The 20,211-nt window shown below is 46.7% G+C and overlaps 1 protein-coding gene across 6 annotated transcripts; it reads left to right on the plus strand.

Moving 5' to 3' along the window:
- Nucleotides 1–13,162: 13,162 nt before the first annotated feature.
- On the plus strand, nucleotides 13,163–20,211 carry AGT (angiotensinogen). 6 transcript variants are annotated; one of them, XM_059841574.1, is made up of 5 exons: nucleotides 13,163–13,254; nucleotides 15,629–16,442; nucleotides 18,727–18,991; nucleotides 19,416–19,560; nucleotides 20,013–20,211. In XM_059841574.1, the coding sequence occupies exons 2-5, from the start codon at nucleotides 15,656–15,658 to the stop codon at nucleotides 20,202–20,204; spliced, it is 1,389 nt and encodes a 462-aa protein (XP_059697557.1). In that variant the 5' UTR covers nucleotides 13,163–13,254; nucleotides 15,629–15,655; the 3' UTR covers nucleotides 20,205–20,211. The 6 variants fall into 6 exon arrangements, with proteins under 6 accessions (XP_059697557.1, XP_059697560.1, XP_059697561.1 ...); XM_059841577.1 differs by having other exon boundaries at nucleotides 15,632–16,442; XM_059841578.1 differs by having other exon boundaries at nucleotides 13,173–13,258; nucleotides 15,632–16,442.

The following is a 20,211-nucleotide window of genomic DNA, read 5'->3' on the forward strand; positions in this document are numbered from 1 at the left end:
TCTACAACCACCTGAAAGGAGGGTGTAGCCAGCTGAGGGGTTGGGCTTCTCTCCCGAGTAACAAGCAATAGAGCAAGAGGAAATGGCCTCAAGCCACACCAGGGGGGGTTTATATTAGATACTGAGTAAAAATTTCTTCATAGAAAGTGTTGTCAAGCATTGGAACAGGCTGCCCATGGAAGTGGTGGTGTCACCATCCTCTGGGATATTTAAAAGATGTGTAGATGTGTGCTCAGGGATGTGATTTAGCAGTGGACTTGGCAGTGCTTGGTTGGTGGTTGGACTCAATGATCTTATTACTCATTTCAAACCAAAATGATTCTGTGATTTTTCTGCTTACCAGCATCCACCTGCACCATTGTATCTCACATTGGGCAGTAAAACACTGGCTGGAGAGAATGCCGGACAATGCACCATGGATGCACTGAAGAAATAACACTCAGAGCCAGACATAGACATTCCTCTCTGCTTGGAAAGGGAGGAGATGCTACCCTCTTGGAACAAATTACAGTTCCTGTAGTATAAAACACACCCCTGAGTACAAACAGTGCTCAGCCTCCCTTTGCTTTAATTGGCCCTTTGGTGCACCAGTTTAGCCTGCTGCCAAGAGATGATTTATGGAGAGCAATTAAGTGAAACAGAATTAGTTCCTCTCTGTTCTGCTATTTTTCACAGCAGTGCTCGGAGGAAAGCTTTCTTTTTCAGAGCATATATTCCCATGTTTATTCCCCATAATTGCATCCATTGTTGATATCTTCAGGCTCCCTGCTGAGACCAAGTTCCCATTGTGCAAATATATGGATACTGTCCAGATTTGTGAGAAGAGGCAGGCCTGGTGCTCCAAACGTGGCTGTCATTTGACCAAACTTTAGGTTTGCAAATAAAGTCCAAGTTACTCATGAGAGCTTTTTCCATAGCTGTTGAGAAGACCGAAACCTCCAGAAAGTGACTCACTGTGTATTCATCCTTAAGATCCCTCTGGAGATGACTGTGTCCTTCACTTGCCTCTAGACAGACCCTCATGGACCAGCTCAGGGTAGATGCCCAGATCAAATGCATAGAGTCAAGTGAGAGGAATACTGGACAAGGGGTTAAGGCAGATAAAAGGTATTTCAGTGCCAACACAAGCCCAGAGATGTGAAGTACCCGAAATCTCATATTCAACCATCAGCAAAACCAGGAACTTTATCCACAGCACCTCTGTGTGGGCCAAGGCATATTCTCACACACCAGGATAACATGTTGACTGGGGAAGGAGACCTTCAGTGCCCTAGACACACAGACTGCGCACCTGCTGTGTCCCAAGGAGGGTAACCAAGTATCACTTCAGGAAATTTCTTCTTTTCAGAGTTCAGTTGCAGATGAAAATGTGTGGGCTGAGCTCTATGGGGGCTTGTCCTGCTGCAGGGGAATGCATGCAGATTCTCTCCTATGTGAACATTCTGGTGTGTAATAAGAAATTTTTTCATGATGTAGCCTTTCTCCCAGAGGGCAGGGACAGCCTTTCCCTCTCCTCACCCTGCTGCTTCATGTCGTGGCACTGCAGGAAAATTCATGTCTCTGAGATTTCAGCCTTGGTGTCAAGGCACTAAAAGTGCACAGGAGAGATGGTGTCTGGGGAGTGCGGGTGGAAAAAGAGGAATGAGCAGAAAACACTTATAAAATGTCTCAGTTTTTATGAAAATACAATACCTTGCCTGACATATGTTAAGAATCACAGGCTCATCTCTTGAAGGGCAGAAACAAACAAATCTATGTATCACCTACATGCTTACCCTGCTCTAGAGTTTTACAAGGACTGAGCAGTTTTGCTCTTTTACCCTGAAATCTCCTTCTGAGAGCAGTGAGAAAGCATTTTTCCCCTTAGGTGACTTGTTATTCATGCCACTTGGTGCTCTCTGCAGATATTCAGGGTAGGAGGGAAATGCAACGCATCCTGTGATAGTCTCCTATGGACAGACATCAGCAACACAATCCTGCTGGCTCAGGAGAGTGGTGAGCAGGACTTGAGCCGCTGACCTAGAACACCATTGCTCCTTGGGTGTCCTGGCTCAGTGGGTAAAAGCAGGGTGTATTTTAACACTCCCTGGAGCAGCAGGTGAACACAGATGGCGAGAGGCTGCGACACCAACCTGTGTACATTTCCATTTGGCACGCAGTCCCAGCGGACATATTGTGACATTTAAGCAGTACAAGTCAGTACTAACACGAAAGTCTTGTCACACTGAGTAATAAAGTCCTTCCTCCAGGATTCCACTGCCTCAGGAACTGTGGGTCTGCAACCCACCGGGCTGTCCCAGCAGGGGGATAGAGCAGGTCTATCCTTGGGCTGTGCAGGCAGTGAGTGAGTGCCTGCCAGCGTGTGAAAGCGCTGCTGGCAGACAGGGAGCTGTCAGATCGAATGCAATTAATTCCTAGTGGGACTGCTCTGGACACCATTAGGCTCCTGCAGACTCCAGAGATCTCTCTACAAGCCACATGACCAGGCAAGATTTCAAGGTGACAGCATGACAGCACGAGTGATGCACAGGCTGGCAACATATGTTAAGGCTGAACACCATTTTCTTCCAGGCACCATCATTAAATGCCTGTTCCTGAAACATCGGAAGTTTTATCCATTTCCTTCAGCCATGGGAGCAAAGCACTCTGGGAGTGTGAACACCAGTGCAATTGCAGCTGCCCACAGGCACTGCCCTCCTGCCAAGACACTGCTAATTCTATGACACCAAGAGAGGGGGCCAGATGGGCATTGTGCAGAAGAAGGAGTGGATCTGGCAGAGGGTGAGCATCCCCAACAGGCACACTTGCTGCTAACAGGAACAGAGTAAATTTTTTTCTAGAATAATTTTTTACTCTAGAAAAGACCCTTATTCACTTTCCAGCATAATTCATGGGATAGAAGGTGATGCAAAGGCTTGATGTAGGAAACTATGGTTTCCATTTCTTGGTGTCCTTGCTTAGCATCATGCTACAGCTCTGGCTTTCATCCTCTGCTGTTCAGCATTTGGCATGTGCTTTTTCTGAGTCACACTTATGTAATTCCTTCCCCATTAACATCAGATAGACTGGTCATTCAGGATATAAAGTTGGTTATTCAAATGACAGCAACCTAAAGTCTTTCATAACCCTGCTGTCATTATACCTCCTGCCCTGTCAACAGTTTAACATTGGAGGGTTTATCCATAGCCTTTGGCCTGACTGACCCCCTGTCCTCCAGTGCTTGTTTCCTGCTGGCTAAGCCCCTTCAGCATCATCTGACCTTCTCTAAGGGACTGGTTTAGGCTAGAATATTTCATTTTTGTACTCTTTCTCCAGGTGTTTGAGAGATATGACTGGTTTTGTCTAGGTCGCTTTATTGTTCTCCTTATATTTGCAAAGATTTAAGGGGAGATATTGTATGGACTGAGGTACCACCTGTGAAACTCAGCAGCTCTCTGTCCTTCCTCCTCCAGATCTGTATGAAGTTACATAAAACATCTTTGTTCTGTCTCTGAGATTAGTCTCATTTTGTACTGCTTGGCACCCTCTGATCCTGGCCTTGATTTGAATCCAAATGCCACAGTCACAGTCACATGAAACCACACTGTTTCTGATACTTTCCATTACTTTGGCTCAATGCGGTGCATGGACTTTTGCCCAGTAGCTTGCAGCCTGGCAGGCTTCACATATGCTCCTGCACACATCTTTGCTAACTGGGGACATCTTCTATTGCTCCAACAACAGCAGAGATCAGATAAAATTAAGCCCAGCTTGGTGCTGTTTTTTTAAGGAAATTTGTGTTGTTTTCTGGAAGTAAAGTAGTACTTTCTCTGGAGAAGAAATAGCTGGCTGCAGAGGGGCTGGAGTATCCTACTCTCCCTCATTTCCAGGCAGAAGAAGCAGAGGGAAGGAACGTGAGAAAGGACAGCTTTAGGGGTTCTGCAAGGCGACCTGAGGACTGGACAGCCCTACAAAATGTTGTGGACAGCCTAGTGAAAAAGGCTAGAGAGCAATGAGAAAAGGGTACAGAAAATCAAAGGGAGGGTTTTTAAGAAGTGCTCTTGAAAAATCTTGCAGATTAAGGGGGAAAAAAATACCTTGGAGGAATTGTAGGATATCAAAATCTCATTCAAGGGAGGATCCTAAAATAACAGTGAATGTAAGAAGCCTGGGTGCTTTCACTGTGCTGTGCAAAAGCAGTAGGTTCTTCTCCTAAAGAGGCAGCAGTCTCAGATGTGGTTTTAGGATTAATGTGTGCTCACACCTCCTGCAGCTTTGCTGTCACTGCCCACTGCTGTGGCTGGCTAGGAAGTGCTGGTGTGGCCCAGGCACGCTGCAGGGCTGAGGGCAAGGGGTGCTGAGCTGTCACCATGGGGTGGTTCCCCCACCACAGCCCAGCTTACCTTGATGCTGACAGCGCTGCAGTGCCAGGAGGCAGCTCTGCTCTGCCTGTCCCCTTTTTTCTCGGCCTCTCTGATGGGCTGCCACCTCTTTTACACACCCAGGAATGTGAAACACCTTTTTGTATGCTTGGGTAAGTAAGGGCAACATTATCTGTGCTGGCAGCTGAAATATCATCATTAGACAGCCATCTAAGTGCTTTACCCAGCCAAACAGCACAGCTTTCTGAGCTGTTGTTCCAGGCTTTTGTCAGAGCTAAGCACACAATGCTGCATTAATTCATCACTTTGGGGGAGCGGCAGCTTTACAAACAAAAGAGGGCTTTTGAGATCGTTTTTATTCTTTTTCTTAAGACTGTGAAACACCAAGTGGCAGTATGGGAGAGGAGCCAAGTTGCAGTATGTCTTCAGCTCCCTGAGTCAGAGGCAGTCCCTAAGGGAGCTCAGCTTTTCCTGGGACTAACAGAATAGCTGCAAGAGCACTCACTTTTTTTTTTTTTTTTTTTTTTTTTTTTTTTTTTTTAATGACAGGAGTTATGGTTTTCAAAGGCTTTCATCAGGGTATGTTGCCAGAAGGCAATGATAATCCTTTTTTCATCATGAATATTCTGGGCTCAGTAATACTGTTCCTCTGATTTATCCCTCAGGCAGTAAGCTAAATTGTTATTTCATGTTTTTACAGTTAAACAGAAAAGGTAGAAAAATAAAGAAAAGTAAAAATAAAAATGAACCCAAACCTGCAGAATGTAATCCTTTGCTTAAGAAACATCCAGCAAAAACAAAAGAGCAGGAAGTTCTGATCTGCCTGGAGATTGACTTTTGCCGCTCTATTGAAACCCCAGAAACTTTAAGTTATGAGCTCTCTCATTATTTCCTGTAGAAAAAAAATTACTGGATATAAATTTAACTTTCCCCTCCTCTTGCTTCCAAAATTAGTGGTTTACCAAAGGGCAGTACGGTAATAACATTTCCAAATGTTCCTGGCCGGGACAGCCCCGGCCGCGCCGGGAGCAGCGATGCGACGGAGCCTCCGCACGGCGGCAGCTTCGGCTAAGGAGACGGGAAGGGGAGGGGAGGGGAGGGGAGGGGAGGGGACGCGGGATCAGCGCCGGGATGCACACTGTATCGGTTGCACTCTTCCCGGCGGACCTCAGACCTGCCAACACTTCCACACCGGGGAAGTTGGGGAGTTGGTTCCCACTTGTGCGTGGCTGGAGCTGGTGCTGAAAGAGTGGATGGGTTTAGCACACCGAGCAGAGAAATCCTGCACGGCTCCTGCAAACTGAGCAGCCCTAATGCTGCCCGGCTTAGTCTCTCTGCTTTCTAGCAAGATCCGAGAGCAGGAGAGTCCAGCGTGGCCAAACACTCGTTAGTTGTGCATCCCTCAAATTAACGCCAGTCTGACAGCCCTGCCCTCATCTCAGGTCGCAAAAGGGTCTGTAGATTGTATTTGGAGCACTGAAAATTGCGGCTGCTGTCCCAAGAGAGTTGCAGTTTTGCCCCTGTAGCTGGATGAGTGGGAGCTGCTGCAGCTCCCGAAGATGGAAGAGTCCCATAATGCCTGCAGTGAGGAAGGAGCCAGTCTATTTCTCACTAATGAACTGCACAAGCTACATATCATTAAAAACACCCCTCGAGTGAGGCAGGAGACCACCACAGACTGCTCAGAGGAACACCACACAGTGCCCAAAATCTTGGAGTCCTGCTGGTTGCAACTATTTGCCCATCCAGGCAGAGGAGCGGGAGGAGGTGTGGAGAGAGGCTTGGCAAAAGATAAAGGGGAACCCGAGTTTGTGCAGGCAGCATGGATATCCCATCTTCTAAAGGTCTTTCTTTGGCTATGCTTTGAATTTCCAGGCTAGGAGACAACAACTATTGTGCATAGTGCCCTGTGGACAATTTGGCTGGGGTACAAAAATTACAACCAGACTTTCAAAACCTCAGTAGTGACAGAAAAGATCTGCCACCAGAGATATCACTTAGGAGATCCCCAGGGAGTAAATCACTACTGAGGTTATTGCAGCATACTTGCAGTACTGAGGGCAGCCAGATGTTTGGTGGTGGAGGCTTTTGGAGCTGAATATTGTGGCATTTCCCAGACAGGGGTCACCTGGCTGCTTCCCTTGCTCAACTTGGGTAACAGCTTGAAGGCTTCTGTGGCTGACCCAGCTGGCAAATATTGGCTCAATGCAAAATCCCTCCCTGACACAAAGGTATCTGCCAATGCTCTGATAACAAAGCTGGCACCAGCTCTTTCAGGCAGGCATTTTGCTGCGCTGGTGCTGCCATCCCTGCTGCTCTGCCTTATCCACAGGACTGTATGAAGATAGAGAGAGATAAAAAAGGTAAACACACTGGGCTGGGAGTAGAGAAACCTGGCTGTTCGTCCTTGAGATGGTGCCAACCTGTTGCATTTCTGAAGGTGATTCATGTCACCTTTTTTGCCCGCTTTCACTCTTAGGACAGGCTGCTCTGTCCTGGCCGCTTCGGTCTGGGATTGTCTCTTGCTCCTCACAGGCACAGCCTGTGCCACAGGAAAGGACCCAAATCAATTTTATGTTGCTGAGGTAACTGTTAGACTGAAAAGTATTTTAAGATCCTGGGGGAAGAAGGTTTCGTCTGCCCACACACACAGTAGGCCCACAGTCATGCCTCTGTGTCCATGTGCAGGCTGTGCACAGACCATTCTTAAAATGCTCTTAAAAACTGCATCTTCCACTGGGACAGATGAAAAAAATAGGGCTACAAAAATTAGAAGCCATCTTTACTCTCAGGGCATGCAAAGACAAGCTGTGACAAACCAAATGAAATTTTAGGCTGATTGTACTAGTGTTAATACAAGCTTCCCTGAGAGAGACAGCAAGATGGTGATGTTCTCTCCTCCAACAGGGAGGATTTGTGGCACTGCCAGGGTGAGGGCATGCCAGGCAGCTGGCTCAGCCAGAGCACCTTTCCTGTGGGGAGGGAGCACCGTGCCACACCAGCCCTTCCACCTGAGTCAGCTCTCAGGCTGCCCACTCACCATGTGCATTTTGGCATCATCCACGCAGACACGCTGTTTTCCTCCAACCCAGCAGGGGAATGGCACACGTGATCCTTGGGGTTTATGGGAGCCAAGTTACCAAGTTTTCCATTGCTCCTTGCTGTGAGAACCCATGGCAGAAGCAGGATAATCCCTCTCTTTCATCATCTGTACTTTGAATGTTATTATTGAAAAGCATTTTTGCAATCCTCTTTACACAGAAAATTGGGCAAGCTGAGTACATCTCTCATGCTCATCAGAAGCTTTCACAGAAAAGTGGTTCCATCCAGCATGGGCAGAGGTCAGGCATACAGAGAAAACACAGGAAAAATCACATGCAAACCTATTCCTGTTTTATTAAAACAGCTAAAAAAATATTACTTTGCACTGCCTTTCCCCACTAGAAACAGCAAAATAAACAGAAAAAATCAGGCCCATGGCAGCTTGCCACAATTCTTGCCAAATGGGAGGAAAATTGGTTTACTAAAGTAGAGAAACTTGCCAGAGTGGTACTCCTTTCCTACTTATTCACTCTGGAAAAAGTCCCCAAATACTCTGTCTGCAGCTGAAGTTAGAACAGAGCCCATAGGTCTGGCAGGAGACAGAGACACATTTTAGACCCCAGTGCAGTAACTCTGCCACAGTTTGTGCATGTACCCTGATTAAAAGAGAAAAAAACTGAAACATGGCTAATTAATATGAAAAGCCTACCCACAGCTTTTGAAAATCGTTCATATTTTCTATGGTTTATGTTGATTTTGAAGAGTTAGCAGCATGTTCCTAAATGCTCTGTGCACAGGGATAATGGTGAGGCTGAGGGTCAGGTTTGCTGAGTGTGTTGTTTCTTTAGTATAGCGCTACTGAAAGAGTATTCTCAGTCTGTGCTGCAAAATGAGCCAGCATAAGCTGGCCTCAGTCAGACATCTCTATTTCCACAGCAAGTTGAAGACAGTCCCTCGGAGAGAAGCATGAGAGATGCTGGAACAAGCAAAATTCGTGACAGCTGTCTGTCTGGGGGTTTCTCAAGTAAGCAATCACGCCTGGACCATTATGTTCTGCAGAGGCCAATGGCCACACCCTCTGCTATTTCATTTAATTGCTTTTTGTACCAAGGCCTTTGGTCTCTGCAGCATCCTGTGGCAGTATCTCCCACAGTTCAGGCATGCAAAAGGGTTCCTCCTTTATATTTGTAGACTGATAATTGTACTGGGAATGCACTGATTCTGGCAATATTACAAAAGAGTTGTTCAAGACTTTCTGTTCACCTTTAGCATTTTATGTTTATACTTCCCATACCAGTGGATTCTCTTCCAAACTGACATGTCTTGATCTCTGTAGGCACTCTACTGCTCCACAAAGCTTTTTTCCTGTCTGTCTCACAATCATTCATTCTTCCATTCCACCCCCACAACTGACTGCCACACCTGGGGTGACCCCTGCAGCAGCTGATGAAGCAATAGTCCCCAGTCTTCTTTTTGTCAGATCCTCCCAAAAAGGGATTCTCTTTTGCCTTTCCTCCCAGACCTTTTCCCAGTGCCTGTTTACCCTCTCCATTTGGAGCCTTGTTAAGACTCCGGGCTGTGTTTCCTTACCAAAACAGAGAGAGGGAACATTGTGAATGTTGATGGGATGGAGATCTTCACTATTACCAATGTCAACTCACAGGCTGCATAAACAAACTGCTTGTGGCCTGTTTCTCACTCAAGACACTTTTAGGCTTAATAAGAGAAACCCTCAAATTTAGTAATGAATTATATATGCCATGTACATGCTATTATGTCTAAATTAGCTGTACATATATTAATTCATAATCCATGTATGTCAGATGTGCCAACTCAGGTTAGGAAGACGTCATGTGAAGGTCTGTGGTCTGAGCTTGTGAGCAGAGTAATTTATTATCCCTCCTCCAGGTCTGCTGCCTCACAGGAGACAAGAGCATCATCACAGGAGTACATCTGGCCCTTTTGAGTTCAGGTCTCTGAGCAAAATTCAGGAAAGCTGGAAAACAAACGGAATGAAACAGAATAAAATATTTACTATTGTCTCCACACAAAGTGCTGAATTTTATACAGCTTTTCCCAGAACAATTCAGATCAATGAAAACACTTTTTGACAAAGTGGAGACGCAGTGTTCTTCTGCAAAAGAATAGCTGCCTGGTCGATCAGTCAAAACTTTAACTTTGACAAAAACATTTTCCCGTTCAAGGCTGAATTACATGCTGCTGTCTGTAGGGTTAGTGTTCCTCTGCCAGGGTTTAAATTTCTGAAGCCTTTTAGGCAGTATTTGCATGAAGAAGTGCTGGAGCACCATCATCAATAATTTTTTCGTGGGGCAGGGGAGTGCTTCCACATTAGCACTTCACAACAGTGAGGCTGACCAGGAGGTCTGATCCCTAGGATGGCTGGCTGCAAGGAAACCCATAACCGCAGCACCAGTGTTTTTCCACCCCTCTTTGCTCCCTCTCAGCAGCTACCATGAATAACAAGCAGGAAAAACAGAGGCAGGTTTTGAAGAGAAATGAGGGCAGCGGTGGGGGGGAGGGGGGCGGGCCTGGCTTATGCAAGAGTGGGTATAAGAGGGGGAGCCGAGTGCCCCTCCAAAATCGGAGAGTGGGGCAAAAGGAGAGCGCGCACCTCACCGCTGAACAACAGGTTTGAGAGCTCTGCGTTTCTTTGTGCCTTTACTGTGGCTGCTGCAGGGAGAGGTTCATTAGAAACCATGTATGGGCCACAGGCTTATTTTGGATAGGGGATGCTTGTAAAACAGCCTTGCTTTCACCTTCTTGGGTTTCTTGCTGCTAGAAAGCTCTTTGCCCAAGTTTGGCCCAGTGCAAGTTCTCTGGCACAACTCTCTTTAAGGGGCAAAATCCTTGGATGCCAGAACTGAAGGGCAGGATAGAGACTCTGCTTTTTAAAGTCAAAGCTCTATCTTTAAGTACATTCCCATTCCTAAAACCATGGCAACCCAACAAAAAAAGCCTGACAACAGAGTCCACATATATTGATTGGAATAATGCTCATGTACTCCCGCTTAAAAATGTCTCAGAAGTAAAATTAAAGACTAATTGTATTTAAGTACTACTAGGATCAAACGTTGCAGGTGTGGCAGGATATGTTTTTCATAATCTGAAAACTTCTCCTTTAGAAGAATGTGTTAAAAGATAAAAGACAAAGATCTAAGAAGTGTGCTGGTGTGTGATGCATCTTAATAAGGGAATATTAATTGAGTGAGCGAGCACAAGTAACTGGCAAATGAGGGGGGAGCTATATCTGAGGATTGTAGTAGTGCATGAACATGAGGTAAAATCAAAGGTTCTTCCTCATTACTGGGGCCAGCAAAATTCCCAGCGGCCCAAAGCAAGAGGAGGACTGTGGTGAAAACAGGACATTGAACATTTCCTGGTGAAACTTCTTTTTCTGGAGAAAGCTAGGTATTTTAATGTGATTACTTTATTGATGTAGGGGCAAGGGTGGGGGGCAAAAGATAGACTTCTGTGTTCCTCAAAGACACTGACCATTTTTTTATCGACAGAAAACAATAGAACTGAGTGCACAAACACCAAAAGACACCCAAGGATCAACTTGGCTGAAAACCCCGAGAATATTCAACTAAACTGAACTTTCTTTATGTGGCAGAGCCCCCAGACCCGCATGCTAGATTTGTTGTTCAGGTGACTCCTGCTCCTTCTCTTCTTCAGGGCAGCATCCCCTGCAACCAGGGCTGCCTGTTTAGGGCTGGTACTTACAGCACAAGGAGACGAACAGCTGCAGCACAGCTTGGTCATGACCTCCAGGGGAGCTGGAAGCAGGAGATAGCCAAACAACATTGTCTGGATACTACAGAACAAAGGCATAATGATCTAAGGGAAAAAATTACAGTGGGTGAAGGGTTTGTGATTTCCCTTTTCAGTGTTTATTGTCCACAGCAAACATGTAAGTCTGACAGCTGTGCTGTATGTTATTAACATCACTTGTAGCTTATTAGCCAAACCAATTATTTTTAAAAGTAATTATTTTTAATAAGGATACTTTTCAGAGTTTTATGGAATACAAGGTGCCCTTCCATGAAACAGCTTTCATTTGTGTGTCCTCAATACAGAGAGTATTGGGATGGGTTTTCTTTTTACCTGTGCTCAAGCCTCATCTTGAGGGATGCAGCAGACCAGCTCTAGCTCATAGGCTCGACATGGTCTGGCCATCTGTGTGCACTGCTGATGCCTGCCTAGTGCCTCGGGTGGACCCACATGGGTGGTGGTGCAGGAGAAACAGATCTGGGCTGTGCTCATGTCCCACCTGCAGCTCCACTGGCCTCTAAGGGACCAGCTGGCTCCCCTGGTCTGCCTGTGGGAAGAAGTCTCCAGGGTAGAGGGGAAAGAAGGAGGGCCTGAAACCTAACTTGATCTCTTAGCATTTAGCTGAGCAATAAGCATTTTTGATTTTTCATCCTTCTCCCTTTGCCTGTATTCTATACTCAGCTAGAAGCATTTTAAAACTGTCTGGAGATGGTACAAATGCTCAGGGATTGTTCTGTGGCCAGATGCTTCCTCAACTAAGATGCTCAGGCAGCAGGAGGACAAAACACTTTGAATGTTTCAAGCTGTTTGTTTAAGCCTTGAGTGCATGACAGCATGTTATACAAGCCTGGGCTCAGAACCACTTTTGAACTTCATTATAGTGAAGGTAATCAGATTGTTTAAATGAAAAACAGGACTGCAGAGACAGAAATTTCTCATTTCTTTGGCATTAGGAACCTGGCATACAGCCCTTGGGCTGGCAGGACTCAGCTGTCCCTGTCTCCACCTTTATCTCCACCATCTCCACTGCCCAGGCACAACATCCCCCTCTCTCAGCTCTCTCCTTGAACCCAACAGGTAGCTGGGCACTGCAGTACAAATCACGCCTGACTGACCTTCTAAAATCGAAGCACAGATGATAAATCAGCCCTACTCCTGTTAGAGCCATGGGATTTTAATTACTAAAAGTAAAGGACACTGAACAAGACCCAGTCTAACCAATTGCATTTATCCCTAGCTTGATTCATTGTTTACCTGCTTAAATAGGAAGAAGGGGCACACCAAAATTGAAAGACTGTTTCAAAAGCAGCACAAAGAACTGCAAATCCCAACCCCTTTTCCCAAACAAGACTTGAGAGGCTGACACTGGGAGGCATGAAGTCTTTGTGATCCAGCTCTGGCCATCTCCCCTATCTGGCTTTCATCTTCTCCATTTCAACATGTCCTGTTCAAGAGGAGAAAGAAGAAAGCCTTGACATTCTGAACAGTTCAAGAGGGAAAGAAGGGGTAAAAATTGAGAGCTTAATCACTTTATTCTGCAGTAGCATGCATGGTGGGTCCCCAGGCTGCAAGGTAGAGATTAAAGGCAATTTATCTGTGAAGTCAAAAGAGATCACTGTACAACAAATCAAAAAATCCAACTGTACAATAAATATAAGTACAAAGAAATTTGCATTCCTTTCAGTCTGGCACAAAATGAGGTCTTTCCTATGATCAGTTATTCTGTGTAGTAAAAACGCCTATGTCTGCCTTGGTAAATGTGTAACTGCAGGCTACACAGGTGCGCTGGGTCTGGCTAAAGGTTGTGTATCCATCCCTGGAACTTTCTACCCAGCCGGTGTTGAGCCGGGCTCAGGTCTCATTGGCCCGAGGTAACTTCTGTCGGCCCCCAGGCTGTGATGTAAAGCAGCTTTGCGCAATGCCGCCGCAGCCGGCCGCCTAGAAAGGGCAGAATTCCACCCTGTCCCGCCGCCCCGGGGGGGAGAGGTGTCCAGAGGAGCTCTCCTGAGGGACAGCAGCATAGAAGGGGCAACAAAGGGGTGACACCCCCAGGACAGAGGCGAGTACGCGCTCTTACTGCATTTGCTTTGAATGCTGCTTTTCCAGCTCAGGTGTTCATGCTTGCCCAAAGAGCTTGGCGCTCTCTTCTTTAGCCACATAAACCGCTGACTTTCCACAGATGGGGCTTAGGGTAAGTGCTTGGCAGTGAGAACTGCTCCTCTTGCTTCTGCTCATGGAACAAAAGCTGAACAGAGCTGGGAGCTCTGGCAAGCCAGAGAGAAGTGACCACTGGGTGCCAACAGTGCCTAATGGCATAGCCTGCCTGGGTGGCACAGGGTCACCCTCCTGCTGTGCAGGAAAAATTAAGTAATGCCTCAAAAGAATTGTGTGATGGAGAGAACAGTGTGGGAAGGGAATTCCTTCTAATTTGTGGCTTTTTGGTTCGTTTTCCTGAGCATGCCAATGTGAAAATATGCATTGAGGAGTCTAGAAATCCACAAGCACAGTAGCTGGGCTAACTGTGAAAGTGAAGTTAGGAAGACACCTCCCAAGATAATTTTTTAACCAGTCACAAGCAATGAATATGCTCTGTCATGCAAGTCATATGCTACCAGTGGGGTTGGGGAGGTGAAGAGGGGCCGGGAGCAGAGGGTACAGCAGCAGGACGGTGCTGCCCATACAGTAATTTTGAGGATGAGGTGGGAGTTAATGGGGAAGAACAATCCTTGGGTGAAGGCACAGGGACAGAGATCTACAGCAGATCCTCCCCTGCATGCCTCTGGGGAACAAATAGTTTCAAGCTTGGCTCACAGGCATTCAGTAGGAAGACACTTATACATCCTGAGTGACCATCACAGGAACATAAACTCCATTTGCAAGCCCAGCTGTTAGAGAGGAGCCTACAGCCAGGGAATGCAGACATCCATGTTAGCAGGCAGATATACTTGGCAAGGTAGGTCTAGTTACCAAGCATCTGCACATCTAAGTTTTTGTATGTGCAATAGAGTGGTGGTACAGCAAACTGGGATATCATTAGGCATGAAATATGTGGGAACCTCTCAGGGGAAAGAATATGGTTATACATTGTCAGTTAGGCTGGGAAGGGGCCAGGTCTTCAATAGCTGGATTTAAACACAAGCACTTCCACCCTGTGTAAAGTGTTGGTGAGACAGACGTGGCTCTGTGTCCTCTCAAAAGGCTCAGGTTACCAGAATTACAATACCTGACAGATTGGTGTGACTCAAAAAGCCTTGGAAGAAGAAAGCAGAGAGTAGGGCTTGGGTACTGGCAAGGCTGATAGCATTTTGCCCATCCAATGAGCTCTGCAGAACTTGAAATGGGTGAAAGAGGGTGAACAAAGATACAATAAACAAGGAATTACTACTGGAATAAAAATACAGCTCTGAATAACAGCATTTTGGCTGATGATATGTGTTACAGATACATAATTTTCAACACATTTCAATTTTGATTTCAAATACACAGATAAACAGCCATATATTAGAAATCCAAGAAAGGTGCAGCAGAGAAATTAGTTATCAAAAAAGTTTGATATAAGAAAAGAGAGAATCCTAAAAATATAAAATTTGTCTGTGTGTGTGTCCATGACATTCTCATTCCCAATGTGCATTACATCCTTTGTGCTAAAACACCAGTGACGTCCACATACAGTAAAATTCTCTGCTTCTTGTCAGGAAAAACAAGAGCAGCAAGTGGTCTTTTACCTCAGGAGAAGACTGCCTGCACAGCTGAGTAAAACTCAGCCTACCCCTTCTAACTCTGTATTCAGAAAAAGAAGGTGCAATGAAAAATGGTTTCAGTGTGAGCACATTTGTATAAGGGAGCCTGGGGTGTGTTTGCCTAGAAGCTAGAATGAATGTTTGCACTGGGCTATGAAAACATAGTGTGCTCAGCTAGTGCCAAGTATTTTGCTGACTAGACATCCATTGGTGATTAGACATATGTTCTGTGTTTGGACCTTAAGAGAACTGGTTTCCAAACCTACTCCCTGCATAACAGCAGGCACATTGCTTAGCCTGTCTGTGTGTCAGCAAGGCTCAGTGCAGCAGTTTGCAGAGATGGCTCTGACCAGGTCCCAGGAACAAATGTTGCAAAACAAGGTTTTGCAGAAATAGCATGCTCTAGTTTGCAGGCATAACCAGCATTCACTACCATTCCCATGATAAATCCTCAGGGTACTGCAGTGGGTAATGGAGTCACATCTATGCTTACCATTTCCCACCTCTGCCATTGAAACTGGTGTCTGTCTCATCCAGGGCTTTTTGGGGGCAGAGTCAGACCAAGCACCACTAAATATTAAAATCCCCACCTTTGTAACTCCAACACAGCACTAGTACCTCACGCTGTGATTAAGAGAAACTGTACTTGAAATAGACTGACCAGTCTCCTTTCCTCCTAATTTTTTCTTTCAGCAGACACGGTGGAGGCAATTTTCCAACATGAATCTGGTAGCAGATGTTCTCTGCTTGTTGGCTTGCCTTACTGTGGTGACTTGTGACCGGGTCTACGTCCACCCTTTCAATTTGTTTTCTTTCAATGAGAGTGACTGTGACAAGCTGGAAAAATTGGTTCAGGAGGGAAAGACCATTGTCCCCGTCTCCATTGAGTCCCAAACCACACCTGAATATGAATGCGGCATGAATGACAACAAGTTGGAAGCCCCAAGCCTCAGCACCTGGGGGGAGAAGGAACGGAGCTACCTGAGTGACCTGGTGTATGTCCTGGGCATGCGGTTTTACAGCGCGCTGCAGAAAGCACAGAGGGGCCAAAATGTGCTCCTGTCCCCAACCAGCCTCTACAGCTCCTTGGTGTCATTCTACCTGGGGGCCTCAAACCAGACAGCACTTGATCTGCAGGGTTTGCTGGGATTTGTCCCCCCCTCTGGAAACCCTGACTGCACTTCCACGGCAGTCGGAAGCAATTTCCTTTCCAGCCTGAGGACGATCGAAAGGCTTGTGAAGAGCGGGGACGAGGAGCTGCTCTTTTCCAAGACACTGAGCTTGTTCTCTGCCCCTGGCGTAGCCCTCTTCCAGCTGTTCATGGAGCACTTGCTCCCCAGTGCTGATGCATTCTACGCCCGAGCTGTTGACTTTGCCAACCCAGGCGAGGCAGCAGAACAAATCAACGCCTTTGTGGAGGCCAAAAGCGAGGGCCAGAGCAAGGCCTTGCTGGCAGACATCGACCCATCCGCCGAGCTGCTGTGCGCCGTGGATGTCCGCTTGGCAGGTATGAGGCAGCACTGCTCCTCTTGGAAACAGGCTCGGGGAAGGATGGGCAGCAACCCTGCTCCTGGGAAGGAAGCAAGGTCATGCCTGGCCGGTGGGGAAAGGGAAGGGCTCGGATGAAAGGCTGGATCTCTGCTCCCCACCACTCTGCCAGGGATCCTGCCTGCGCTCTGCCATGAGCCAGCAAGGGTGACGGGGAGTGAGGAGGAGGCAGATGGCCTCCAAGAAATTTTCCTTGTCCAGGAAAGGTGTGGAAAGGTGCATAAGAAAGATTTGTGCAGCATTTCTTGCTGCGAAGGAGCTGAAAGTCACGAGGGGCCTCCAGCAAGATTGATCAGGGTGTAGCTTTAAAGAAAACCAAAGGATCTGGGGGTGCAGGGCAGAGGTAGAGATACAAAAAAGGCTAAAAAATACAATGGACATGACTCCTCTAGTGGTTATTAAACACAGAAATCTGGAGGCAACATCTGGCTCAGGAAGCAACTGAACATCATCAGTTATGGAAGCAGGGCACTTACACAAACCTAGAATACGGTGATCCCTTCATTGCCTAGGGTCATTCTGTGTTGCTGCCCCAGAAATCCCCCTGCACTACAACTGAGCCTTCTCTTCTGAGTGTAGCTGCTTTCCTAGATCCTCGTGACTGAATGCAGTATCAAAGACTGCACACTTCAGACAGCTTGCCTACTTGGGAATGTATTTCAGAACACTTGCAGTGAGCCCCAAGTTCCTGAGTGGGCCTCTACTGCTAAAGGTGGAGTTGTGGTGCCCAGAAAACCTTTTTGTGCCTCCATCTTCCCACCTCAAAACTGGATGTCAGGTTTTCTTTGCCTTTCATGGGTGCTGTCATTCTCTCAGTGAGCTGTGGGCATCACCTTTCTCTTCATTGTAAGATCTAGCATAGATATGATACTACAAAAGTAATTGTGTTACACACTTGGGCATGGTGACAAAAGCAGTTTTCCTTTAGTAAAACCATTTTTTCCTCTTCTTCTGTACTGGAAACTTGTAATTTGTAAAAGCTTAGAAACACGTGTTCAAGGGTTTGCCTCACTGGGTCAGCTCTACTACCTTCTCTCTCAGAAGGTGCATTTTAAATGTTACAGTCCCTACACATGGGATGGACAAAATTGGCTCAAGAACAAATGAATTACACAAGCAATTACCTTCTAATAAACACAGAAGATGACTTTAGCATTTGCTTTGCCATTTGGTTGTGAAGGGGCACCCATGATAGCTGATGCTGTCATGCTCCATGTCTGTCCCTATAGCTGCAGAAAGGAAAAAGTACATTTGTTTTCTCTGAAACACATTACATAAGCTCTGAGATGCTATTAACAGCCATAGCACTGATAAAGTGACAGAAATACGTACAAAACAACAGCTAAATGCTCCAGTGGTCTTGAGTGCTGTTCACTTGCAACAGTTTTCTTCACATTTGTAGACTTGCTGCCAAGCAGGGCCTGCCATTTAGAATTCAGTGCAGAACATCAGGTGCAAGTTTCGCTGTGGGCAGTAAGTTCTTTAGTGCTGAACAGGACTATCTGCCCAGCTGGGCACAGCATTGATCTCTGGCAGTGAGAAGACTACATGTTGAAATGCAAAGCTGCACAGAAGTAGTGCAGGGTGAGAGCAAGGCCTCTCATAGTTGTGAACTGGAAAAGAAATTCATTTTAAGGCCTAGTAAGTGTTTGAGTATGTCCTTTTTAACTTCCTTGGCTCAACCAACACTTCAGTGCTGTGCTTACAACCTTCCCCATTGCTTTGGTTTGTAAGATGGTAAAGGGTGAGACCTCAGGCAGAGCTTGTGCTGCCTTCCCTCTCCTGAGCCCACCTGGCTGCCTGAGAGTGCTCCTGCACCAAGGGCTGCCCCTGATGGATGTGCTTCCAAACGTGTCATCACTGCACTCGAGGGACAGAGAGGAAACCAAGCTGACCCCATGCACAGGCCTGTGAGCCCCTGGGGACCACGTGGCAGCCTGGGAGGAAGCAGGCAACCAAGCAAGCAGAGACACTTTCCTGTCCCCAGGAAAGGCCACAAAGCCAGCAGAAATACAGCAGCTTTAGTCACAGTCCTGATGGTCATGGTCCCTGTGCTGGGAGCTTGATGCCACCAGAAGGCAGATTGAAAGGGGGAGACATATGATTACAGTAGCTAAATGTGATTTTATACGTGCAGTCCTTCTCTAAGGCACAGTGTGTTCTTGAAAAGACCAGCTGAGGGGCAGAGGGGAGGAGGGAAGGAAGAGGAGCACCAATTTCTCTCTTCTTGATCTGTTTTTCAGTGAATGTTAAGCAAGCCTTCCCGCTCAAAGAGCCTCAGGAGTTCTGGGTGGATTCAAGCACAATGCTTTTGGTCCCTATGTTGTCTATCACGGGGACATTCAAGTACAAAAGCGATGCCAGTGGCACTTTTTCCGTGGTGGAAGTTCCCGTCAGCCGGACGGCGCTGCTGGTGCTGCTGCAGCCTGTCAATGGCAGCGACCTGGAGCGCGTGGAGTCCCAGCTGACCTGGCAGTCCTCAGCCTGGCTCCAGCGCCTGTCCCCAAGGTAGGGAAGGGGCTGTGCACCCTCCCACGGAAGGGATGGATGGCATGGGGCGAGCCACACGGGCCTGCCTCTCACCTGGGGTCAGGTCCTGCGGGGGAGGCTCTACTGCCTGCACAAAGAGAAACCCCTGCACAGCCAGGGGGCTCTCTTCAAAGGAGCTCCACTTCGGTGGGATCAGCTTTTTAGCTGGGGGTATTTCAAGGAAACGAGCATCCCACCCATGAAGTGGGATGATCTGGGGTTTAGCAGCAGACCCTGGGTGAGTTCACACTTGGAAAGAGTAACACGCACCACTGTGTTTGTGCCCACACACCAGGCACTTGATGCAGTCGTTTTCACATGCCCATTCCCCAGGACTGCCCAACCATGATGCTCTCAGAGTGAACAAGCACTCACTTGCCTCTCTCTCTCCCTCTCTCTGCAGAGAAATTAAATTAAAGCTGCCAGCATTAACACTAGAAGACAGCTCTGATCTACAGGAGCTTCTTGCAGATATGGAACTGCCTGCACTGCTGGGGAAGGGGGCAGACTTCAGTAAGATAAGCAATACCAGTCTAACAGTTGGAAAGGTACAGTACATATCACTGGAATTTAAAAAAAGTTTCCTGCACAGTTTCAGCCTCCTAAACTGAATAAATTTAACTAGCACTAAGCAGTCAGAGCCACGTAGGGGACATGCTTAGTAGGGGACTGAGTATCACATACAGTGTTATGGTTTTGATTTAGAAGGAGAATAATGCTGATAATACAAGAGTTTTAGCTGTTGGCAAGTTGTGGGAGGAATGAGTGAGCAGCTTGGCTGCTGGCTGGGGTTAAACCATGACACAAGGGTAACAGCATTACAGACCAGCCCAGTGTAAAAGCAGTTATACAGCTTTTGCACGTTATGGACAAGCACTCCAACATCTTTTTTAAACATCTGTGGAGTACAATGTGTTTCATAATTTACTCAGACTCTCATTTGTCCCATCATGATTGTGCTCTGATGACTCCGGAGTTACTCATATGTTTTTCCTTACAGGTAATAAATAAAGCCTTTTTCAAACTGGCCAGTGATGGAACAGATCAGCCAGAAGACTCTGCAGCACAGAAGGAGGATGGGGTGTACCTGGATGTAACACTGAATAAGCCATTCCTTTTTGCTGTTTTTGAAAAGCAGTCAAGGGCAATGCTTTTTCTTGGCAGAGTAGTAAACCCTCTGCATGAGGATTAAATGCAAA

Source organism: Haemorhous mexicanus, chromosome 3 (genome assembly GCF_027477595.1).
Source record: "Haemorhous mexicanus isolate bHaeMex1 chromosome 3, bHaeMex1.pri, whole genome shotgun sequence".
Classification (NCBI taxonomy): Eukaryota; Metazoa; Chordata; class Aves; order Passeriformes; family Fringillidae; genus Haemorhous; species Haemorhous mexicanus.